The sequence below is a fragment of the Notothenia rossii genome, assembly GCF_949606895.1.
Source record: "Notothenia rossii genome assembly, chromosome: 3".
NCBI lineage: Eukaryota > Metazoa > Chordata > Actinopteri > Perciformes > Nototheniidae > Notothenia > Notothenia rossii.
Window position 1 is genome coordinate 57,136,699 of NC_136901.1, and position 26,187 is coordinate 57,162,885.

Below are 26,187 nucleotides of genomic sequence, written 5' to 3' on the forward strand. Positions count from 1 at the left end.
CGGTACTTAGAGAATCCGACTGCACTTTCACTATCCGACGTGTTTATAATGCGCCAGCTGACGTCATTTTGTGCTTCTGCTGCTGTGGGGAAACTATGGAAACTACAGTTTTCTATACAATGGACTACATGGATGTTTAATAAGAACGAGGGACTACTGTAAACTCATTTAGAGACTCTGCACCGTGCTCGGATGCTGTTGCTTTATGCTTTATGAACGTGGACAACAGAGAAATATATTCTTCATGACCAAAGTTGGAATTGAAATAAAAAATGAAAGTAAAACTTATGCTCGTCACCCTCTCCTCCCATTAATACAGATGATCCCAATACGTATGATTGTATGAACTATGAAAATATCTTAAAATCAATACAAATGTATTTATTATAAACGTTAGTCCTTAACACCTATCACTGTGTACATCACCATTCAAACATCCTTTAAAAGTTGAACAAACCCCACACAGCTCAGTGAAATGTTGACTTTATTTGATCATTTCAGTAAAAACTAACGTTCATATTTCTCTTTTTGACTATAATACTGATGAACGTTCAAAACAAAGCACTTTGGCAAGTTACCACATACGTTTTAAAATGCTTAATAAGCACCGTAACTTTCATGATATAACTTCTCCGTCATAATCGTTTGTTTCCGTGAACGGCCGACTGTTGTGTGACGGCAAATGCTACGGCTGCAAGGCATTGTGGGGCAGCATTTTCTCCTCTCCTTTCGGTAATGGAGGTCCAGTGGTTCCTAAGCTAAAGGAGGTTATAAAGTAAAGCCTCATCCCAATACCCCTCCTCGACTCCTCCTTTCCCTCACTCGCTTCTCTTCCTTGCGTCTTAGCTCCGCCTCCGTAAGATGCGAGCGAGAGACACGAGGAGGTGACGCGAGGAAAGAGGAGTCCTCAGGTATTAATTGGGATGTCCTCGTTCACTCAAACGTCACTCTTAAACGACGTCTGTTAATGATGACATGTGCACAGCTGTATCCCCTCTCATCGGGCTTAACTGAATAACCACTTAGAACCGGCCCATTTGTTGTTAAATATTTATTTAAATGAATGAATCTTTCTCTTGTTAGTCATGGAATTCAATGTATGATGGTTGGTCCTGCTGAATGTGTTCCGTTTTGGTGTAAAATGTAGCCTACATTTAAATAAATATAATTATAGTAATGTGAAAGCATTTTAGAAATGAATTGCACATATTAATTCCCACGGAGCTATGAGCACTTATACATTTATGTGACGCTTTTCCACTCATCTTCCAGTTGTCGGTTTTCCTCTGTTGAAATGGACCAGCTGTGAAGGTGGGGGCGGGGCTTTTATACGCGAGTAGGTAAAACACTTCCGCGTAGTCTGCTCGCGTGTATCCTCCCTTTCGTCTCCTCCCTCCTCCCTCCTCCCTCACCCCTCCTCCCTCACCCCTCCTCGACTCCTCCGTGTGCATTTCAGCTATTGGGACGTCCTTCAAAATGGCGAGTCTTGATCGATTTCCGTGTCAAGTCCCGGAGGAGGGGAAGAGAGGAGTCGAGGAGGGGTAATGGGATGAGGCTGAAGTATGCAACCTCGTTTCCTATCATGTAGAGAATTCGAACGGCACTTATCATGGCTGCCACTGAGGGACTTCCGGGTCATTTCACTCGGTTAGGAAGGTTCCTAAGCTAAATGGACTATTCGACTTCAGCCCTAATTTCTCTAAATAGAGTGGCGAAGTCAAGCCCATCTACTTCTGGTCCATGGGACCTTATTTCAGAAAAATTATGCATTGAAGTCAATGAAGAGAGAAAACGTATCTTTCGATCCGTTTGAATTGTGCCATGAATTACACATATATGATGTTTGTCAATCTTAAAAAATAATTTCCATGTCAAAAAAGTCACAGTTTGTCGTAAAACTATTGAAATATAAGACTATGAAAAATACGCAACTAGAAAGACTGCAAATCCCAGAGTCGCGTAAGTGATGTCATAACTGTTTTCCTCCACTAAGAGATAGCTAAGATCAGCTGGCTAAGATAACTTTAACGAGATGCCTGAGTGCTTAGTACCAGGTTGTTATCATACCAGCAATGGGTCTTGCTCGTTCTTTCGCTTCCCGTCTGATGAAAGGACCAGGAGTTGCTGGATCAAGTTAGCTACCTAGCTAGCAGCTAGCACGTTAGTTAGCATTACAGCCTTGTCATTTTTATTAGCGTTAACATGAAGTAACATTAAGTAACCCAAAATGTTAAACAGTAAGAGTAGTAGGCATATTTCGTGAACCCTTTGAAGAGTACTGTCACACCGGGGTGATCATTCTATAATACACATTTTAAGCCCGGGGGAGAAATGCTAACGCTACATTAGCATCTGCGATCTTTTGTACTTCAAGCTATCTGCACAAATGGTTGACATTAAACATTAAAAAGACCAGGCAGTTCAGAGAGAATCAAAGGAAGGCAGGCAGGCAGGCAGGCAGGCAGGCAGGCAGCTTTGCATGACATTCTTCTGGACGTGTTTCATTGTGGTGATAGTGAGGGTAGTCAATCCTTTTGTTGACAAGACAGTAGTGACGGCCATCTTGGTGACGTGTGTTGTTCTGCTAGAACCGAGATGTAGTTAATTGAGCGTTTCACACAAACAAATGTGTTACTTCACAGTTTTACGACACATTTAAAAAAATTTGACTTGCAAAATTATCTTTTAAATTGACAAACATCATATGTGTAATTTGTGGCACAATTCAAACGGGATCGAAAGATAATCTTTCTCTCTGCATTGACTTCAATACATAATTTTTCCGAAATAAGGTCCCATGGAGCTCCCCCGGAAGGGGAGGGACTTCGCCACTCTATGCACATCGAGGATCGAGCGTCGAGGAGGCTCTCTTGAGGAGCTATAACCAAGGAGACGTGCGTGCGTGCGTGTGCGCTCGCGCGCCGGACAGACAGGTAGGTCTGACTTGGTTTGGCGTCCTCTGCTTCCTTTGAATACTTGTAAACAAAACTTTTGGCCCGTAATTTATTTCCCCCATTGTAGCGACCAGAGAGGGGGGGGGGGGGATATATCCAGTCTCTGATAGTGTTACGTTACTGTGAGAGTACTCTGTTTGATTCTGAAATTGTATATATTTTAGGGCTGTCAAGTTAACGCGTTAATAACGCAGACAGTGGGACATTGTACGAAAAGTCAGCACGCTCAGCACGGATATTGCGCGCAACATGATTGCAGTGTCCAGGCAGCTCCCGTTCGAGCATATGCCTTGAGTTACACATAGCTCCATCACAGTACACACACACACACACACACACACACACACACACACACACACACACACACACACACACACACACACACACACACACACACACACACACACACACACACACACACACTGTATGAGAGAGGTTCCAGGTTGAATTGAGGCAGATATTTGTAATGTTCAGAGGTTGTTGTGTTGAGAATATTCATGGGAATATTTAAACAAACATTTATCAAATGATAAACAAACATTTGCATAAAGCATATTTGTCCACTCATATGATGATAAGAGTATTAAAAACTTGAAAAATAGGAACATTTAGAACAGATAAAAAATGTGTGATTCATTTGCGACAGCGTTTCCACCAGGGGGCCGTCTTGCCGTCATTTGACGCCCTTATTCAGCTCGGGGCGCCCTGAACGCGAGCCGAGGGCGTCCAAAAATATTAATAGTTCGAGAGAAGATCGAGAGTTTTTATCGCTTGAAATGACAAAAAAGGACAGGGACATCCCGCTGTTGGAGGGGCAAAGGAGTCTGGTGGGATTATTTTCGGAGTATTGAAGAGCGTTTCCCCGACATCGAAGGTGCCTGCTACAGGACAACACGAAACGTGCGCGATTTGGACGTGCTGAGCGGGGGTTTTTTAGTGGAGCACGCGCGTGAGCTGCGAGCACCGGAGCCTCGCAGCGGCGAAACTGAGGCTCCGTGGTAAACTGTGGTAACATGAAGAGCCGTTTGGGAGCCGAAAGAGCCGGCGCTTTAAGAGAGCCGAGCCAAATGATCCGGTGTCGGTACCATATGTGTTCGGGGTACCATATTTGTTCGGGGTCCGTCTCTTACCAATGACGTCACGACGTCAATGACATCAAGCACACCAATTTCGCCGCAGGCTAGGCAGTCAAGAATATTCTAATTAGCTTCGGCTTGATGTGGAGATGTGATTTGATGTGTCGTTTGTCCCCCAACTCCTCTCCAAAGTTGAGATATGTAATAAAATACTCAGGGGAGTTTCCTGAATTTTCATGCCCAAAGCTAAGCACTAGGCCCTGGGTAAATTAAGAGGCTGATCTGGGGCACTTTTGTCCACTTTCCCTGGTGCTAGAAACTCAAGTCAGGCATCCCTGGAATCGTCTCAGAGAGTAGATGATCAGTGGGGCCTTGTTTTTACTGAAACATGATGTTTCGATTTATATTTCCATTGAAAATGCTAACCGCTAGCCGCAAAGCTAGCATCGCAGCCACTGCTCCGTTTTCAGAGACTTTGCACACGTTTTTCACAAACATTTTACATTGTTTTTGTTACTTTCGTTGCAGTGTCTTAAATCTAATTTAGGTTAACTTCCTGTTTGAAGTTGTTGCTATGGAAACAACATGACGGAGAAAAAATTAATATCTTCTACATATAATAACGGACAAAGTAAAGAATGAAGTGTAGGCTATGTTTAAATGTTCGGAATTTGACCGTGTATGATGGTCCTCTTGAGTTGCCGTACAGCCATTGCTCCGTTTTCATGTTTTTTTTACATGTTTTTCACAAACATTTTCACACGCTAGGAGTATAGGAATAATTCAATTCGGTTCGTCATGATCTGTAGATGTGATTTGCCCCCTGGGTAAATTACCGTACAGCCAATCACAATGCGTACAATGCGTGACGTCATTGGTAAGAGACGGCCCCCGAACACGGTTATGGCTAGAAAGGATCCGTCTAATGTAAATATGACGTCACGTTCTCGTTCTAACTCTCGTTGTAATCGGAGCGGCTCGGCTGTAATCGGAAAGGGTCGGGGTGGGCGGGACGCGGGAAGATTGCGGGAACATCGAGAAGAGACGTCGTTCTAACTCTCGTTGTAATCAGAGCAGTGGTAACCACTCAAAGTCCTCAAGAGATAGGAAACGACAGCAGTGTGGGACCTTATTGCGGGAAATTACTGAGCACACATACCACCTACAGGATGAGACGTTCATGTGTACAGTGATATCAAGACTAAATGATCTTTTGGAGGACGTAAAGCAACACACCCCACATGACAGTAATCTTCCTCTCACCTTCACGCCCCCCCAAACACAAAAGGCAGAAGAGGACCATAAAACCTCTCAGTACCAGCCATCGTAGACACCCTTTTTCAGGCCGGGTGGGTCATAAAGCTGAGGTCATGAGATCCAACTACAGAGTGGACAGCTTGAACAAGATTTTAAAAGCTAAGTCCCCAGAGTTTAATGCGGGAGGAGCAGGCAGGGGTACGAAGAAGAGGATAGATGCTTTAGGTAAGAACAAAGTATATTTACTTTTGCCATCTCCTCTATATTCACAAAACACAGCCAATCATCCATTCCAATCCTATGTGACATGGCACAGTTCATTTCACTCCAATAGAAACTGATATAAAAGAGACCATTAGTCTTCTCATTGTGCTTATTGCTGTGGATAGGTGTTAACTATTGTTGTTGTATTGTATCATATCCAAAGTTGTTTTCATCCAAGGCACCACCGCCAGGTGAATGTTGGAAGCTTGGAGATGAATGGAGCTGTAAAGAGGTGCTAAGTAAAACAACCTTTTGAATCCATTGCATGTGATTGATGTAGTTATAAAAAGTATATCATAAGCTGTCATTACAGTCTAAATATCTAACAGCAAAAGGAGGAGAGGAGATGAGGAGAACAGAGGAGAGGAGACAGCAAAAGGAGGAGAGTATGAGGAGAGGAGAACAGGAAAGGAGAGGATACAGCAAAACGAGGATAGTCTGAGGAGAAGATGAGGAGAGGAGAACAGAGGAAACAGGGAAAGCAGAGTAAAGAGCAGAGTTGAAAGAGAAGTTGAAAGCAGAGCAAACAGTAGCAGGAGAAGTAGAGCAAATGTAAAAGTAACTTTGAAAAGTATCAGCAAGAAGATCTTTTTGTACATAGGATAATAAAGATGATCTTAACCTTGAACTCGATTCATGACCTCATTTCATTATTAAAACCTTAATATCAAATTACAGACTGGATTCAAATTAGGATCTCCAAATGTGTTGATGTAATGTTTGTGATAAACTGAAGGATAAAGTGTTCCTTTATGTGTTGAGAAAATTCCCCTCCCTCTTAAGCCAAGTAAGGTGTTTAAAAAGCCTCTTGGATCAGCTGGAAAATACATCACCACAAAGCTGAAAACAGCTGTTTCACTTTACTTTTGAAAGATACGACAGAGACAAAGCTACACATATATGATGATATTATAGAATATGGTGCATTGCTGCAGATTAAACTACCCAACGGGATATAAAAGAGGTAAACACATCTACAGCAGTAACATGCAACATACATTTTATTGCACCAGGAGCTATCTTGGGACTTTTACTGCAACAACGTTGACTTGCCTGTGAATACAAAATAAACCATAGTGTTGCTGATCTACAGTGTTGTCATTCTTCTTTCAACAGCAAGACCGCTAACAAGTATTTACATATTTAATATAGTTTAGTTTCTCGCCATCCCAAACGTAAACATTCAGCCACGTGACAGCGCTTCCGAGCCGCTCCGATTACAACCGAGCCGCTCCGATTACAACGAGAGTTAGAACGAGAATGTGACGTCATATTTACATTAGACGGATCCTTTCTAGCCATAACCCCCGAACACATATGGTACTCACACCGGCTCACTCATGTAAAAATACAGTATCTATAAGGGACGGCTCAAGTCAAAACACCTGTCATTATTAATGGACGTCTCTATAAAATGACTGCTCAGAGGAGAGGAGTTCTCATTTCTCTAACCGCCTGCTGCTTCCCCTTCTCTCTCCTCGGCTCCCCTCCTCGGCTCCTCCGCTCGCATCTCCTGTGGGCGGTACTAAGTCTCGAGGATAGGAGTCGAGGAAGGGAATTAGTGAAATGAGAAAGGGCCAAAGTGTCAAGCAGTTGGCCAATGTGTTTCTAAGTAATTTGAACATCAATGCTGAAACGGTAGTCCTGAGCTCTGTAGCAAACTCCATTTTGAAAAGTTGCATGTTGTTTTGTTTGTTGGTCTATTAATGAACTGACTCGTGCTCCGTGCTAAAGTCTTAGCCATCTTTAATCAAAAGCTCTTGTTCAGGTCTTTTTACCTTACAAGTGGATTTAAACATAGATCACAACTATGTGGCAACACTTTGAGTTAGGAGTGTGTATCTATCTAATCAACACATCCCCCTTTCTTTGAGGTCATATAAACAAATAGTGCAACATCAATTTAACCAACCATTTTGATTTCTCTACCATGCCATAACAAATAATCTTCTGGTCTACATTTACTCAGAATGCTAACTAACACAAACTTGGAAATTGTCTAAACATTTACACAATTTTAACATCCATTAAACCAGTCTCTCAATTACAGATTCAGTCTATCAGGTTTTCTGATTTCCCTTGTAGATCTTCTGACCACATGTTCACTTGGAGTGTTAGTATCACAGTCTGTGGTGAAGTTTTGTACTCAGACTCAATGATGGATTCACTGAGCTGTTGACCAGCCTCTTTTGCTAAACTAGTGACGTAAACACTCTCGACTGCTGATTGGACAGAGAGAATCGCTGGCAAGGGGGCTACAACTACAACAAAATGAACACATTTGACTGTGATTTAAATGTAATGCACGTTTCAAAATGATACCGAAGTAACAACATACTGATACCGGTCTGCAGACAGACGGCAGGCGAAACACCTTTTTTAAAATGCGTGTTTTCCGAATGGAGATCGGCTAAGCTAACGTTGTATATGCTCCGTCCACACACTTACAACAACGGCCTACAGACATAAATAAACCAGCGATTGTATTCGCCATGACACAGACAGTCTGTGGTTTGTGCTTGTTTAACTTTTGTCTAATTTCTGAACAGATATGAGGAGCTGTGAGCTCTGAGTGCTAACAGCTAACGGCGGATGTTTTGGTTTTGTGGTTCGCATTGAAGATGACCTCACGGCAGTTTTACGCAGTGTCGCTCCGCCCGCCGAACAGCCGATCGCCCCGCCTACACTGCTTTACTATAGTAACTACCCCAGTTACTAAACTGTAATGGAAACGCAGCTTAAAGTGAGCATGGCCTACCAAGGCCAAACTAAGCTGTGCTAAGCCGTGCTAGGTCCTGCAGTGGAAAAGCGCCATAAGAAACACAAAATAAGAAAGGAGAAAAAGCCTATTATCTTGCGTCATTTTATTTTGTCTACCTGCCCAGTGAAAAAATATGCAACTTAGCGTAACATTTAACTATTACTTTTATTTTAGCACAATTATTATTATTTTTGCTGATCTGTCAAATAATGTGTCATTTACAAACTGTGATACTTGGAGAGAAGAATACAAAGCTAACAAACTGTTAGTTGTTGTGGGGAGATATGTTTTTACGGCCATTACCAACATGAATAGAAACAAGTCTTTAAAGAAATATAAAGACAGCCAGACAGCATTGAACTCCTGGCAAACAACTTGAATGTGCATGCTTGATTTGAAGGTTTTCTATTCCTTCCAGATGGCAGCAGAAGAGGAGACCCAGCGCCTGAGGAGCCAGCTGAGGGAGCGGGATGAGCAGGTCCACCAGGCCGCTCAGGCCGGGCTGGATCTCCTCAACCAGCAGATGGAGCTGCAGAGCCGATTGGACGAGCAGAGGGTGGAGATGACCAACGCTCTGGAGGTGTGACTCCGCACCATCAAGGGTCAACTTAGCCAGAGCATCAAAAATCCAATATGTTCTCCAGTGGTTCCGCTGTACTGCAGTACACTCCTCACTGTTTACATCGAATCATAATGACCATTAAAGGGCATGCTTGATTTTATTCAAGAAATACATTTCTGCATGTCTTTATTAAAGGAGCAGTGTGTAATTGCAGGTCACCTGCTCAAAAAGAGGGGTAGCATTACACCTCCTGTTCCGATGTCAGTACAATCTCAATTTATAATCATCAGATATGAAAAAAAAGCCAACAAATAAGTAGCAATGTCAAGATGTTGGTGGATTCCAAAATTCTGAAAACCAGAATTAAAATGCTTTATTTCTCCAGGGGGGAAATAGGTTTTGTGACAGTTCATCCATTCTAGAACAAAATAGTGAAAGATGAAAAAACATTGAAATATTTGTATTAACATAAGAATATATGGGAAAAGTGTGCAATTTTTGAATAAACGAGTGTATATAATAATAATAATAGTAATAAGTAAAAATGTGGACATTGTACTACAATAATACGTATGTCACTATATAGTGATGAAATAAAACATCATGGTTTAACTTTTTTTTTAAAGTAATTATAATACCATTGGTGCTTGAGAAACTTCATCTAGGGGTTGCTAGAAAATGCGTTTGGGAGGAACACAGATCCTCTGGGCATTCCCTTAAAACATGACATTGTAGATAAAACGATGCATGTTGCAGGAGAGCTAATAACGTCAGCAGTTACATGTTAGTGGCCCTGTGGATTATTCTGAATTGTTTCCAACTCAAACTCCTGTCTTTGTGTGATGCGTGTCTGAAAGGTGCTGGAGCAAGAGAAGTACTCCCTTCAGAAGGAAGTGGTGCTGAAGACTCGGATGTTTGAGTCCCTGCAGTCAGACATCGAGTATTTGAAGAGTCAGCAGAGGAGGCAGCTGGAGGAGCAGCAGGAACATCTGGAGAGGAGTCGCACATCAGCCCTCACTGAGCTCAACAACAAGGTACAGCTCAGCATGTCAGCAGGACACACACACAATCAGACATGATCAATGATGCTCAAAACATTGGTGAGACTTTTACGAGAATATCCGTTCCTTTTATGCTTTACTATAATAACAACAAAAGCTTTGATTGTCAAGTAAACATCTTCCTGCATGTTCCTAAGCACTGATGTAAATGTTTTGGTTGGCATTACCCAGTTGCTGGCGCTGCAGTCGGCTCTGGAGGAATCCCAGCTGAGTAAGAAGCAGCTGGAGCACAAACTGGAGGTGCAGACGGAGACTCTGAACAACAAGATGGAGGAGCTGCGAGCTCTGAATGAGAACACGCAGAGCTCCATGACCTATGAGATGATGGAGGTGCAGCTGAAGATCATGGAGCTGGAGACCTTAAAGGTGAGCAGAGCTCCCAGTATCTATGGTGGAGTCAGTCTGTGTCTACTCTAAGTGTTAATTCCGTCAGCTATTTTTTTATTTAGTTTTAGTCCTGTGTTAAATTTCCGTTTTAGTCATATTTAGTCACCTTCATCCTGTATTTATTTAGTCAAGTTTTAGTCGACTAAAAGTCTGAGCATTTTAGTCTTATTTTAGTCAAAGAAAACTAATTATTTGAGTCTACTTTTTGTCAATGAAAACTGTTGAGTCTTTTTTAGTCATCAGATTATATAGAACATTTCAGACAAACTAGTCTAGCCAAAACCAATAATTTGTCATTTTAGTCAAACTTATTTCACAATAAGATTATATTTTGTCCTCATTTGATGAAAAAAACCACAGGTTGAATGATTAAGAATGCAGCTTTGCAGAGAGTATCTGGTCAGGTTTGTGGTGTTTTTACCAGCTGTTTTATGGCCACATTACACATACAGGACTGTCTCAGAAAATTAGAATATTGTGATAAAGTTCTTTATTTTCTGTAATGCAATTAAAAAAACAAAAATGTCATACATTCTGGATTCATTACAAATCAACTGAAATATTGCAAGCCTTTTATTATTTTAATATTGCTGATTATGGTATACAGCTTAAGAAAACTCAAAAATCCTATCTCAAAAAATTAGAATAGTTCCTCAGACCAAGTAAAAAAAAAAGATTTATAACAGCAAAACACAATCAAACATTTGAAAATGTCCATTAATGCACTCAGTACTTGGTTGGGAATCCTTTTGCACGGATTACTGCATCAATGCGGCGTGGCATGGAGGCAATCAGCCTGTGGCATTGCTGAGGTGTTATGGATGCCCAGGATGCTTCAATAGCGGCCTTTAGCTCATTAGCATTGTTGGGTCTGGTGTCTTTCAGCTTCTTCTTCACAATACCCCACATATTCTCTATGGGGTTCAGGTCAGGGGAATTTGCAGGCCAATCGAGGACAGTAATGCCATGGTCAGTACACCAGTTACTGGTGGTTTTGGCACTGTGGGCAGGTGCCAGATCATGCTGGAAAATGAATTCCTCATCTCCATAGAGCTTTTCAGCAGACGGAAGCATGTAGTGCTCTAAAATCTCTTGGTACACAGCTGCATTTACTCTGGGCTTGATGAAACACAGTGGACCAACACCAGCAGCTGACATGGCTCCCCAAACCATCGCTGACTGTGGGAACTTCACACTGGATTTCAAGCAACTTGGATTTTGCTCCTCTCCAGCCTTTCTCCAGACTCTGGCGCCTTGACTTCCAAATGAAATACAAAACTTGCTTTCGTCTGAAAAGAGGACTTTGGACCACTGTGCAACTGTCCAGTGCTTCTTTTCCTTAGCCCAAGTCAGACGCCTCTTCCGTTGTCTTGAGTTCAGAAGTGGCTTGACCATGGGAATACGGCTATTGTAGCCCATTTCCCGGACACGTCTGTGAACAGTGACTTTTGATACCTGGACTCCAGCTTCAGTCCACTGTCTTTGAAGCTCCCCCAAATTCTGGAAGCGACTCTTCTTCACAATGCTGTTAAGGCTGCGGTCATCTCTCTTGGTTGTGCAGCGTTTCCTGCCACATTTCCCCCTTCCAACAGACTTTTTGTGGATGTGCTTTGAAACTGCACTCTGTGAACAGCTTGCTCTTTGAGAAATTTCTTTTTGTGTCTTACCCTCCTGATGGAGGGTGTCAATGACGGTCCTCTGGACAGCAGTCAGATCAGCAGTCTTCCCCATACTTGTGATTTAGTTTACTGAACCAAGCTGAGTGTTTTTCAAGGCTCAGGAAACCCTTGCAGGTGTTTCGAGTTAATTAGACGATTCAAGTGATTCGTTGAACACCCTACTAGTATACTTTTTCATGATATTCTAATATTTAGAGATAGGATATTTGAGTTTTCCTAAGCTGTATGCCATAATCAGCAATATTAAAATAATAAAAGGCTTGCAATATTTCAGTTGATTTGTAATGAATCCAGAATGTATGACATTTTTGTTTTTTTAATTGCATTACAGAAAATAAAGAACTTTATCACAATATTCTAATTTTCTGAGACAGTCCTGTATGGCCCTTCTATTAAAACAATGCATTCGCTTTTTTTCCTCCGTCTCATTGTAGTGAAAATGGGCCCAAATATCACATTGTTTCTTTCTCCCAAGCAGTGGTGGCTTTAGACTTTTTTGTTGTCAGTCATTTTGACGGACAGGATCGTAACATTTCCGTCATAATCCATTATTATCCGTCGAGTGCACAATGTATCACTCACTCGCACTGACGGGGGGGTATTCGGTTAACGCGAGTGCGACCACTGCTCCCAAGCCCTGTTGTTGCCATTTTATTTTCTGTTAAATAAGGTTAGTTAGACCATGAGTTAGACCCGAGTATTCCTGACAGTTCACAGTATGCCGCTGGCCGGTGCAATTCAAATGTACCGCCGCGCGCAGCACAGACACACAGCTGCTGCCCAGCCGCAGCACCGGAAATGGAACCGCTGGGAGAAAAACTGACTATCAGAGATGTAACGTTATCTTTGATAATATTTCGTCGGCTCATTTTTCGTCAACGAAAGTAAAAAGAGATTTTGGCAGTTTTTATTTAGTAAACTACATTTTCGTCTCGTCACTTTTCGTCAACGATATTGCATGATGATTTCGTTACAGTTATTGTTTATTACTGCCGTCTCGTCATCGTCTCGTTTTCGTCATGGACAAAAAGGTCGTTGACAAACATATTTTATCGTAGTTTTAGTCAACAAAATTAAAACTAGTCTACTCTTTATTCACAGAGAAGGTTTATACTTTTCTGTAATGTGGTGGAAATGTACTGAGACAAACCAGTAAATAATAATAAAATGGGGAGGAAACCTTTCCGTTATACTGAAATGAAGATTCTTGGAATAATTGGGCTTTCACACCAACGCGGTTCCAGGGCCGGTTCGGAGCTAGACACTGAAAAGCACCGTTTTTTTCCTGTTCACACCGCAGCGGAGCCGCCTCTAAGCTCCGGATTCCGGTTTGTTTCAAGCACCTAAAAATGGTCGGTCTAGAAGCAAGAACCACATACGTCACGCTTACATCGGAAAGGGGCGAGATTAACCTGAGCTAACAGTTAAAGGCGAGTACGGCAAATACAAGTTGTAACAAGCAGTAGTGCTGAACAAAGTGACTAGAACGCAACCACACACTTATACAAAAAAACACAACACACTTTAAAAAGTCAGGCAACACTAACCAGGCTTCGTGTGATTCTGTTTATTTGTACCTGACTTTGACCATCCGTTCGCTGTTATTGATAATTGTGGAGAGCAGACAGACGTTTTGTTTTGTATTATAGCAGCTATCGGATGGAATCAATACATGGGCTGCACAGGTTGTCATGTCCGACTATCACAAGTAGAATCATAATGAAGAATACGCTGTTAGTGGAGCGGTGTCGCAGCGGCGAAACCGTGCCATGCCACAATTGCGGCTCAGTTGAGGCCCCCTCCGCAAGGTGAGGCCCCACGCAGTCTGCGTGATCGGCCTGTAGGGAGGGACGGCCCTGAGTGAGTGCCATAACGCCGTTGGGGAGAAAATCAGCGACGTAAACGGTAACGTCATGACGCAGCAGCGGTAGCACCAGTCGGACTCTGGGCGGTGTGAATAAAACGGGGGCTTAAAAGAAAAACCGGTTCCGAACCAGAAAAGCTCTAGCACGGAGCTAGAACGGGAATCACGTAACCTTACAACAATAAATAGCTCTAACACCATTTAGGACTCATTTAGGACAACTACCTGTTGTGAGAAATAGCTTGTAAAAGAAGAACTTGAAATGCTCCCTCAGCATGATACCATTTTCCATGCAGTAATCAGTTGAATTAACCAGTCTGGTGGATGTTTCTGTCTCAGGTGGAGCTGGAGCAGACGCTGCAGGAGTGTCGGTACAGGGCGCAGCAGCTGGAGCTGACCAACAGCACCCTGCAGCGCCACCTGCAGCGCAGCACGGAGGAGAAGGAGGAGCGCGAGAGGGAGGCCGTGTCCTGCTTCAATGCGTTAGAGGTGAACCTCCACTCCGCCCACTGTGTGTGCATTAATACGCTGTTCATAAAACAGGCCGTAACCGTCTGCTTGATTGTGAATCGGGTCTAAAGAGGTGCAGTGTGAAGGGGGCAGGCGTTATAGAAGCTTCTCTCAACAGCATACATGTGTTACTAAGACCTTTTACCTATGGCTGGGTGATATGAGGTATATCAAATATATTTTAGATATTTGGATTTTATGTTGATATTGTAGGGTTGACTATTGGTGTAATTTATTGACACAATTTTGATAAATAATCATCAGAAATGTGGATAAAATGAATTGGTGATTAAAGAATGAAAATGATGTCACTTTACTGTAATGAAGCCTATTAAACTGTGAACAGTTATTTCAGATCATAATACTAGATCTAGACTTGTTTAGAATATATTGATATAATATGGATATTTTGCCCAGTCCTAGCTATATTCTGACTTTAGTAGAGGATAATAAGTTGCATTGTTACTTGAAATGAATACGCCCGCGGCGCAGCACCATATCTACTGTCAGCGCATGTAAACACTTCTCATGATGTTTTTGTCTCTGTCTCTTCAGAAAGCTCGTGAGGCCAACAGAGACCTGCAGGTTGAGCTGGACCTGGTTCTGCAGCAGGCCCAGGACCCCAGCAGCAGAGGGAACTCTCTGTTCGCTGAGGTCAGAAACAGAGAAAGGCTCTTCCATCAAGGAGAACACGCAATAGTTTAAAGCATGCTCATTTTCCAGTCTCAAAAAGTCCAAATTAAGGACAGTCATCTGTAATGCAAGCATGTCTTTGATCTGTGTTTCATAAACCTTTAATGAAGGCCGGTAAAACTTAAACAAGGGTTTATTTAAAGGTGACCTATCATGCAAAATGCACTTTTCTACATCTTTTATAGATGAATATGTGTCCCCGGTGTTCCAGGGAACTCACCAAGTGTCACAAAACACAACCCTCTCTATTTTCCTCCATACCCAAATCTCTTAAAAAGGGGCTGCAACAGATCTGATACAGACAGATCTAGATTTGAACACTTCTATGACGTCACAGAAGCGGCTATTGGGCCAACTCCACCAATCAGGAGGAGACAGCCACGGACATTGCCGTTCGAAAGCGCTGAAGACGCTGTAGTACATATGCCAGGCCTGTAGATGGTGCTGTTCTCACAGAATCAGCCCATGCAAAGACAGTGTTAAATTGAGCGAAATGAGGAATGGCTAAAATGCACCATCTGTTTGGTATTTTGAAAAATAAAAAGTATAAATATGCCTTATATAGGTATGGTCCTACACTATATTATTAAAATATAGCATGATAGGTCCACTTTAAAGTAAAATACAGCATCACAGCAGGTGATTTTCATCCAAATGACATCTCGCCAAATCCCCTACCCACTTCATGATTCAGTAGTAGGGATGTAACGATATATCGAATATCGCGATATCGCGGTAAATAAATGTCTCAATTCCCCTTTGAGACTGACAAAATATACATTTTTTTATATATATTTATATATATTTTTTAAAAACCTTTATTCAACCAGATGGTCCCATTGAGATAATCGATCTCTTTTTCAAGGGAGACCTGTCCAACATGGCAGCAAGTAGGTTACAACATGAACATAAAACAACAGATAACACAAAAGGACATGGTATTTACAGGGCTACATGTACATACCTGGAGACATTGACAAGTACCAACAGTATATTTATATCTCGCCCTTTCAATAAGCCTCACCTTCTTGGCAAAAACTGTATTGTTTTTGAAGTGATGGAGAGACAATGCACAGTTTTACCCAATGCTGTTACCCATGGCCAAAGCATATCTCTCTGTCCAAGCAACATCAGTACCAAGCAAGAGAGTTTTTTCCACAGCAGGGGATATTGTAAACGCCCAAACATCCCAGCTTCTACCTGGAAATGTGGACATGCTCATATTCCTAAAAGAAAACCTTGATGATGCTGAGTGAGTGGGTTCGTGAGTTAGAGTTGAGTTACTTGAAAAACTAAAGTGAAACTTGATTTATTCTATTGTAGGGTCTGATTATTATATTGTTGACACTTTAAAATACTACTATCCTACTAAAATGCTGTACAAATCAGATTTATTATTTAATAAAGAAAAAGAGATTCAAGTATAAAAAAAAAAAATTCAAATTGTTTTTCCTTTATTTTTCAATATCGCGATAAATATCGTACCGTGGACTTTTTATCGCGATATTATCGTACCGTGAGTTTTTGGTATCGTTACATCCCTATTCAGTAGTATATTCAATAACGCTGCATTGAAAAATAGAACTATAACATGTTAGTATGCCATCCAAACTTCCAGCATCTTACTAGCATGCCAAAGGTAAAGAACTATTTTTGGCTATGTGCACTGAAGGCTGTATTACAAGATTACCTGTCATAAATAATAAAACAGAGCACTTAAAGAAAGAAGAAAAGTAAACAGAACTGTAACCTTAGAATAAGTCACCTAAATCAATATGGACAAAGACGGTGGCATTCATTTAGATGTGATTCAACAACTATGTCTTCTGGAATGCCAACATAAGCCTTTTTCTGAAAGGTAACCTAGTTTTGATTAGTGCTGAAATGCAAAGGTGTGTGTGTGTGTGTGTGTGTGTGTGTGTGTGTGTGTGTGTGTGTGTGTGTGTGTGTGTGTGTGTGTGTGTGTGTGTGTGTGTGTGTGTGTGTGTGTGTGTGTGTGTGTGTGTGTGTGTGTGTGTGTGTGTGTGTGTGTGTGTGTGTGTGTGTGTGTGTGTGTGTGTGTGTGTGTGTGTGTGTGTGTGTGTGTGTGTGTGTGTGTGTGTGTGTGTCAGCTGGAGGATAAGCGTGCAGCGATGGAGAGGCAGCTCATCAGCATGAAGGTCCAGAACTTGTCGCTGCAGAAGCAGCACGCCTTCAGCAAGCAGCAGCTGCAGCGCATGAAGGTATGTGCTGTACAAGTGCACTACACGTGCTGTACACGTGCACTGTTGATGGGTGCTAACTGTTATCCCTGCTGCAGGTGCAGATAGCCACTCTGATGCAGCTGCAGGGCTCCCGGGCGGACCCCGCTCAGCTGGAGAGGCTGCAGTCCATGCTGTCTGAGAAGAACGGAGAGATGCAGAATCTCATGATGAAGCTGCAGAGGCTGGAGAAGGTGGAGGTGAGTGCTTCATCTACACTTACTATTAATCTTAATTTCAAGCTACTGTACACCATTTTGATGCTCATCCATCTTGTGGGAGGCGTGTGGTGCATTGGGTTGTGCGTTGGTGTTGGGATCAGGGGGTCACGGGTTCAAACCCCACTGCAGTCAACATGTCGTTGTGTCCCTGGGCAAGACACTTCACCCCAAATTGCTCCTGTGGGGATTGTCCACAGTATTGAGTTTGTAAGTCGCTTTGGATAAAAGCGCGTAACAAGTGACATGACATGTAATGTAATGTAATATACACGCTTCCAACAGGTCCTTGAAATCCTCGATGTTTTTTTATTTAAAGGGACAAATACGATTAATAATATAAACTATTGGGTGATAGTATCTTCAACTAGAGGGAACTGGACTTGTTGCTCCATCCATGAGTGCTGCGCCAGTTTCTTCTTCATGTGTTGATTGTGTGTAACTTAGCCAGCAGCGTCAGATAAAGACAAAGCTACACTAATTATATTAGTATTATACTATCACAAGAATGATATTCCAACACCTGACAGTAAACAGTGTGGTGCCTTTATGGCAGCGTGAAGCAGGTACAATTATAGCAACCTGAACGAAGAATGTGCAATATATCTATATGATATCGCTGGTGTATCGGGAAATGAGACTAGATATCTGAGATTTAGGATATTGTAAAAGTGTTGTCTTTGCCTGCTTTTAAAGACTGCATTACAGTAAAGTCATGCCATTTTCTGAATTTACCAGACTGTTCTAGCTATTCTAGTTTTGTCTTTTAACCACTTTGTCCACATTTTTCATTGTGTTAATATTTGTGAAAGCATTAATGGGGAACCATATAATATTGTCACAATATGGATATTGTGGAGTATCATAACAAATATTTCGATATAGGATTCTCTTAAAATCAACTAGTCCTAACTTGAATACATGTAGAAGTGATGCGACTTGTAGTGAAGTGGTGACACAGAGAAAATCAGACATGAAGATATTCCCTCTCATCCAAAACATCAGTGACACCAAACAGAGGGTGGATTCACCTGGAGGGCAGCGATAATAAGCACAACACTACATGTATAAAAGTTTGTTGAACCATGCATTTGATGTGTCTCTTTGTCTAAAGAAAATGTTTGTGTGTGTTCAGATGTTGCTGAAGTCTCAGCCAGCCAATCCTGGTCCAGCAGAAGGTGGAGAGGGCCAGGATGAGACCTACTACACCGACCTGCTGAAGATGAAGCTCAGCAACACTGTGTGAGTCATGCTGAGGAACTGTCTGCCTCTGCTGCAGTGCAGGGAATATGTATTGCTTCAAGACGCCTGACGTCTGAAACATGAGTATTTGTCATTGTGCTTGATTGGTTATAAAACTGTGTGTTTTGTGTGTGTGTCAGTAAGGATGCAGAGCGTCTGGGAGACGACCTCTCACTGCAGAGGATGAAATCTCTGTCAGAGAGTCAGAGAGCTTTGGAGCTTGAGAGGAAGCTCTACTCATCTGAACGGCTGCTCAAACAGGTAACAGCTCTGTGGAACACCACCACCCAATGCATTCTGGGTAAAGAACAGGCCCAGGGAGTAAAGTGCAGAGAGAGCGTTGTAGTGTAGGGAACTGTGAAACATGTTTATCTGTGTGTTCTAACTGCCTGATATATAAAGTAGAAACACAATGATCCATGGTGTTATGGTGCGTTCACACAGGAAGTGAAAGATGCCAATAGATGCACATAAACATAGGTGACGAGAGTAAACCAAATGCCTCAGCGCGAATGAAGCAAGAGACAATGCGTGTGACGCTGTCTTGCAACAGCCAATCAGCGTTGAGATTCCCCTCCTTCAGTCACTGACGTCCTGACGTTGAATCAGAAAACATCAGACAACCCAGAGCTCTTCATCCCCTGATATTTGTACAGAGACCGGCTGAAAATCGATGTTTATAAATGAATGTGTACCATTGACTGTCTGGCATGAGAAAAAAAGTGGCTGGTTTAATATTTTACTCATGGAAGGAGCAGCTATAACAATAGTTTAGCCTAAACCTGATTGATCGGATTTCTTATCAGAAAACAAACAGTTTGCTTGCCGTCAAAAAACCTTTGAAAAGTATGTTTTTAACAGTTAATTACCCTGAACTTTAAGTATAATTCAACTGAAAAAAAAGTAATAATAATAATACAAAAATAATCGTTTTATTTCGATTACATTGTTTTCGTAATCGTTGCAAGCCATAATCGTAATAGCGATAAAGATACGATTAATTGAACAGCCCCACTAAGTATCACTATGCACCATTCTAAATCATTTAAAGTTTACCGCAAGAACATCTGCCACTTGAAACAGTGATGAAACGTTGTTGGTATCGAGGTGGCCATGGCGATAAGCCCTGCCTCCTCTCTGGTGTAGATCATGGTGTAGATACACCAGAGAGGAGGCGAGGCTTATTAGTTAGTTAGGTAGCTAACTGTTAGTTAGTTAGTTAGTTAGTTAGTTAGTTTGAGTGACGCAATAATCACAAATGTTGCGAGGTGTAATTTCGCTTTGCGTCCTTTGTGAATGTTATAGTGTCTGAGATACAACCTAACACTGGGTCACTGCTCTGCCACAGACGCAGAGTGAAAAGATCAAACTGCAGCTCAGAGTGGAGGATCTTCAACACAAGTATGAGCCTAAAGGTAAGAGGGGGCTCAGTGTGAGGCAGGCTGCCTGTAACGGGGGGTTACGTATTGAAACCCTAGTTATATAAGCACAGGCGGAGTCCTCTACTGGACTTTATGGGTACTACCTCTTAACCATACAATGGAGCATTCACCTACTGAGATATCTATAAACGTAGCCGGCCCCTCGGGGCGGGCCTACCTGAATGCTTGCGCAAGCCCACCGTATATAAGGCAGCCACGCCTCCTGACTGTCATCCTCTTCAGTGAGCTGCATAGGACAGACAGGGCCCCAAGTAGAGGGCCCCTACTGTGCTTATATAATGAGGGTTACAATACGAAACCCCCCATTATATCTTACACAGGCTCCGCCCTCTACTGGACTCTATGGGTACAGTGGGTGGAGCCCTGATGCATAAACGCCCTGTCGTCCAACAACATCGACCCATCACACTGCCCCTGACCGGCTTTTGGTTAACAGCCACTGCACCGCCACTTCTTCTCCTCCGGCTATGACTGTGGAGAAGACACGCTTACCTCGTGAAGAGTGTGCATGGAAAATAGTGAGGGAGAGTCCTCCAACCCTGCATGGGGCTTATTGCGCACCATGTTTCCCAGGTCCCTAAGGAGCATGGGAACACATGAGAGCATTATGTCCAGGGGGGTGTCAGACATAGGCGGAGTTTGACATTTGCACTTGGGGGGGGGCAAACCTTTTTTACTGACGTCAGTACACAGTCCCAACTATTGCTTGGGGTGCAACGGATCAGAGTCCTGCATCGGGTCGGGTATCCGCGGGTACCCGACGGGTGACCCGCAAAAAAGGTGATTTGCGGGTGGTATTTTTTCAAACACTTTTTTCCGGGTTCGGTTCTGGGTAAAACAAAGATGATGCGGGTCGGGTTGCGTGTGTTGCATAATAAATATATTTAAATAATAATAATTTAGTTTAATGTTTAAATCCTCAGACCTCTCCCCCGCGGGACTGAGCATATTCATAACCTCTGCAGCGCATCTATCTGCTGCTGAGCGCGCCACATTCTGAATGGCTGAGGTGAAACTCTCTAGCGGAGAATACAGCATTTTCAATAACTCTTCCTCAAGAGCGAAATCCAACGTCTGGGAGGCTTTTGGTGTCATCCTAGATGCAGAAAATAACCAACATCCGAGGCTTTTTGAGCCAAATATGCAACTGCGTGTGTTAATAATTGCACGTTTTCACTGCTTATATATGCGGGTTCGGGTCGGGTTGCGGATCTTGTGCCGGCGGGTCGGGTCGGGTTGCGGAACTAATTGGCAATATGTGCGGGTAGCGGGGCGGGTTCGGTATTGCACATCGCGGGTGCGGGGCGGGAGCGGGTCTTGAAAATCAGACCCGTGCAGGACTCTGCAACGGATACAGTAGCAATAAAGCCAGCGTTCACTGCACTGAGTATGACTTTTCCACAGACGAACACAACTCCTCCCGTCATGCACGCCTCATGCCCGCCGTACACACACACTCATATCGGGGCGGTCTCTCCCCCCAACAACAGTGCATTACAACTGTAAAACTTATCATAACTGTCCACATCGTGTGCTTATTTGATAACTACTATACAGTGTTTCCCCTAGGATGGAGTCATAGCAGCGGTGCTAAGGCACGTGGGCCCAGCATAATGTGAGCGCGGAGCGCGTGGAATTTTTTAGTGCGTGCGAAGTGCGCCCCGCCAATTTGTTTCTTTGTGTCAGCACAAGAAAGGCTCTTGAGGCCTAGTACTAGGGCCGGTTCTAGACAATTTGCTGCCCTAGGTGAGATTTTAGGCGATATCTTATGTGTAAAGAATAAATGAAACATTTCTACAAAAGACAAATACACTGCAATAACAGAAACTTATTGACATAGGTAATAGACGTAAAAATGGCTTCAAATGTATTCAGTATTGTATGAACATGTTTGAATTGGGGGGTGGACGTCACATCCTTTAGGGGGGTCCGGGGGTATGTAAAATGCTTCAATCTGGTGCACTTTGAGCACACAATTACTAGAGACCTGATCTAGGGGGCACAACTCTAAAACGCCCATATGAAAAAGATCGGTTTACATTTTAATAATCAAATAAGTATGTGAACATAACCAATAACTACCATAGCCTATAACAAATAAATGTAGCTTATTTTATTTTTGTTGTTCATTCATATCTTATTTTACCTAGTTAACATTTATTTATTTATGCACATTTTTGTATCTCTCCAACTTTAAACGATATGTTTGGTTTACTGTCCTATAGTATACATTGGAATGATTTCAAACCTGTTTTTAATTTATCCTAATAATTATAAAGGAGTGCCTTGGAAATATGTGTTTACATAATTTGTGGTCAAAACGTTTGAGACCCACTGAGATAACTTAGACTAAAATTAACTATCTAAATACTCAGAGAGTCCTTCACCTCACTGAGCCTCTCAGTCTGACAGGAGAGCTCTCCTCCACCCTGGTTGTAGAAACATCAACTTCTTATATCCGTTAGCGCAGCTAGCACCAGATTCTAATAACATCAGCGCCGGTACCGGTGCGCCCTCTCCCTTGCTCGCTCTCTCGCTACAATGCTACAACTTTGGCTGTGAGCTGCGGGCGCCTGATAAGCCAACATCCCCCACTTTCATCACTTACAGCGCCTACCGTACAAGCCAAATTAAACGTGTAACCGGGGTGAAAAGGGTGTTACATTTACTTAATTATGAATGTTGTTACATCAAGGCCGAACATTTGGATGAGCACCAACGGTCAAAAATGTTTTTCCCTCCCAGAGCTACCACAGCGCAGCGCCCCCCAGATCTGGCGCCCTCGGCGACCGCCTGTGTCGCCTATGCCGGTTATACAAATACTGCAAATCCACATAACAAACAATCAAAAATGAAATAGGGTTCGCCACTTATTATTATTTTAAGAAAGAAAAACTTCTCTGAGGTGGCAGATCCGAAAGGCAGAGTCAGTGCCAACTGGAGCATCTTGTATATTCTTGTAATACAATAGCTGAATCACTTATATGCAAAAGAAAAAGGGAGGGAACTTGTTTCCTTACACACACACGTCACAACATGTGACTGCTCAAAAATGAAATTATTTCAAACAAAACATGATATCATTCAGATTTGTATTGTAACAATCATTTTATTACATCTATTAAAATATTGATATACGAAATATTTGTATTGGAACAGTTTTAGACGTAGCAATGCTGTAACATATTTCAGCCATTAGGGGGGGCAATGCCCCCCCGCAAAATCCGCCTATGTGGGATGGGAACGATTAATCGAATATTCAAAATTATTCAGGTCTTCGAATATGAGTTATGAATATTTTTATTGTAATTTTTTTTTTTTTTTGGAGGGGTGCCTAAGTTGATTACATATTATCAAATGGAATACTTCAATGTGTACGACAGTGCCATAGCTAAATGTGTTAGGTCTAAAAGTGTGTTTTGCTCCGCTCACCGGTCCCTCACAGCGGGCAGAGCTGCAGGTGCTGATCTCTCTCTCTCTCGCGTCTGGTTATACTTCACTCGCGTTTATGTCCAAATCCATCAGATCTAGCTAGTTCTAGCTAATGGTATGGCTGCTGCCCCTCCCTACACGCAGATCACGCAGACTCAAACCTCATCTTATGCCCAAATTCCAGCTTAGAGGGTCTTCTCCACAGCTGGCCTGATTGTGAATCGTCTCCGCACCCGCCTCTCCCCCGAGTATGTAGACATGCTCATATTCTTAAACAAGAATGAGTATTGAATAGCTGCATTCTGTGCATAGGCCCTGTTATAGGTTGTTGATCTCTGTTGTAATTAGGGGTGCACCGAATGGGAAATTCTTGGCCGAAACCGATACCGAAAATAGGAAACAGTTGGCCGAAAACCGAATGCGGAAAGGCCGAAAATGATTAATAGAAATATATATATATATATATATATATATATATATATAATGTATACATTTTTTACCAATGTTGTTCAGCTACCTGATTATGGAAAAAGACATGATTATGGCAAAACTTAACTTAAATAATAATCACTATTATGGGTCCATAAAACATTTATTCAGCACTTTTGAATGCATACAGTACATTAATTCCAAGTCAAGTGCATTTTCTTTTCTCTGTAGGATAACTACAACAAAGTGCATTCAGAACAAAGCCAAGGTGCTTTAAAACTGCATAAACATCTAGGCCAGTAGGCCTACAACAATATAGTGTAAATAAAGACTGTAACAGCCAGGCCTTCAACAACAACAAATGCACCTATAAGTTTGGTAACCTAACGTGTTGTTGTGATGACGTAATCAAAACGCGGCGACAAGCACGGCGCGCAACCATGCTCGCGGCTGGCTCACAGCCAACATGTCTGCCGCTTGGAGATATTTCAAAATATCAGAGAAAGAGGCGCGGATTGCGATTTGTAAAACGTGTTTAGCTGACATTTCTCGAGGGGGTGTAACTGCAAAGACTTTCACCACTTCGGGATTACTCCACCACTTGAAATCAAAACATCCGGACAAATATGCGGAGTAGTGTTGTCACGATACCAACATTTTGGTTTCGATACCGATACCAAGTCAAGAATTGCGATTCCGATTCTTTTTCGATACTTTTCTTAAAAAAAGGGAAACAGTCTTAAATGTAATTATTGTGCTTTATTTCACACCAGAACCATAACCATAACACAAACTTTTAAACAATAAGAACAATAAACAAAATAAATGACAAGAATTCGTATTAAATAAAATTAAGCATCATCTCAAACAACTTTTTTGTTTTATAAAATATATATATTTTTATATTTTATTAACATGTACATGTCATGTAACAGTAATATAAATAATTATTGACAAAATGTTCATTGCAGATGTTAGCCACATTGGTAAATTAGCTAAAAATATAGCCATATTAGACAGTTATCATTGCCATTAATTGCCTCGTCAAACTACGAAATCGTTCGTTTGTCACAAAATAAATTACACTTGTTTGACTTAGATTTGAGGGCATGGGCTTGAGCATGATGTAATTATGTTATCTATCACATTCGCTAACCTGTCTGTCTTTAAATTCTTTAAACAGCTCTGGATGCCGGTCGGCGGGTGCTTAGCCAAGTTTGATGTGTTGGCTCCCTTGGTTTGCAGGGATCTAAAACATGTCTTACAGACAGGCCTCGTGGTGCCCTCACTGTCAGAGATATAGCTCAAATACTTCCAAATGTTGCTTCTGGCGTCTTTTTTGTCAACAAGCCGAGGCGCAGCGGCAGTTGCACTCCCACTTGCAGCCATGCTTCTCGTTTAGATTTCTCACATGCTCTGGCAGCTAGCGCGTGGCCGCGTGCACGAGAGAGGGGAGGGACTTAGAACGTGCTTGAGAGGGGCGGGACTGCAGGCATGGCTGCAGTGCAGGGAGTGGAAGCAGAGCGCTGACCACACACGGCTCTTATTAAAACGGCGCTTTCTCACCGGAGTATTTTTCCCCATCATTCTTAAAGTACCGAAACTAATGAAACGGAGGAATCGTACCGTTTTTAACGGCAGGGTATCGCGGTACCTTTCAAGTATCAGTACACCGTGCAACACTAATGCGGAGTATGATCAACGCAACCCTGTTCTCTGACATTCGGTGATATTTTTTCGGTGCTAAAACCCTTTCGGCAGAAAGGGCCTTTTTAACAATTTTCGGCCGATAATTTTCGGTGCATCCCTAGTTGTAATAGGGTTACCCTAACCCGTTATGTTGTTCGTGTATGATCCCTCTTTAATTTAAAAACCAAGTTATGTTTTAACAGGGTTCCCGCGGGGTCTTAAAAAGTCTTAAATTTGATCATCTGAATTTAAGGCCTTAAAAAGGTCTTAAATATGACCAAAAAAATAAGAAAGGTCTTAAATATGATTTAGAAGGTCTTTAAAATGATGGGATTTGAAAGGTACTTCTGTGTTGCGATCGCGTCTAAAATGTGTTTTGGGGAAAATGTCCGGGCTGCAAAGTAACCAGTACGGTAATAGCCTTTCA

The 26,187-nt window shown here is 42.2% G+C and overlaps 1 protein-coding gene across 3 annotated transcripts in view; it reads left to right on the forward strand.

The window, feature by feature from the left end:
• The window catches only part of spdl1 (spindle apparatus coiled-coil protein 1), a 37,032-nt gene that overhangs the window by 1,513 nt on the left and 9,332 nt on the right, over positions 1-26,187 (forward strand). The window contains exons 2-12 of one of the 3 annotated variants that reach the window (XM_079668523.1): positions 2,793-2,933; positions 8,731-8,892; positions 9,732-9,908; positions 10,107-10,301; positions 14,205-14,354; positions 14,931-15,029; positions 17,180-17,290; positions 17,368-17,508; positions 18,662-18,768; positions 18,909-19,029; positions 20,117-20,183. In XM_079668523.1, coding sequence (XP_079524649.1) covers positions 8,731-8,892; positions 9,732-9,908; positions 10,107-10,301; positions 14,205-14,354; positions 14,931-15,029; positions 17,180-17,290; positions 17,368-17,508; positions 18,662-18,768; positions 18,909-19,029; positions 20,117-20,183 — 1,330 coding nt within the window. In that variant the 5' untranslated portion in view covers positions 2,793-2,933. Of the gene's footprint in view, positions 1-2,792; positions 2,934-8,153; positions 8,251-8,730; positions 8,893-9,731; positions 9,909-10,106; positions 10,302-14,204; positions 14,355-14,930; positions 15,030-17,179; positions 17,291-17,367; positions 17,509-18,661; positions 18,769-18,908; positions 19,030-20,116; positions 20,184-26,187 lie in introns of those variants that run through there. The other 2 variants (XM_079668521.1, XM_079668522.1) reach the window with 2 other exon arrangements.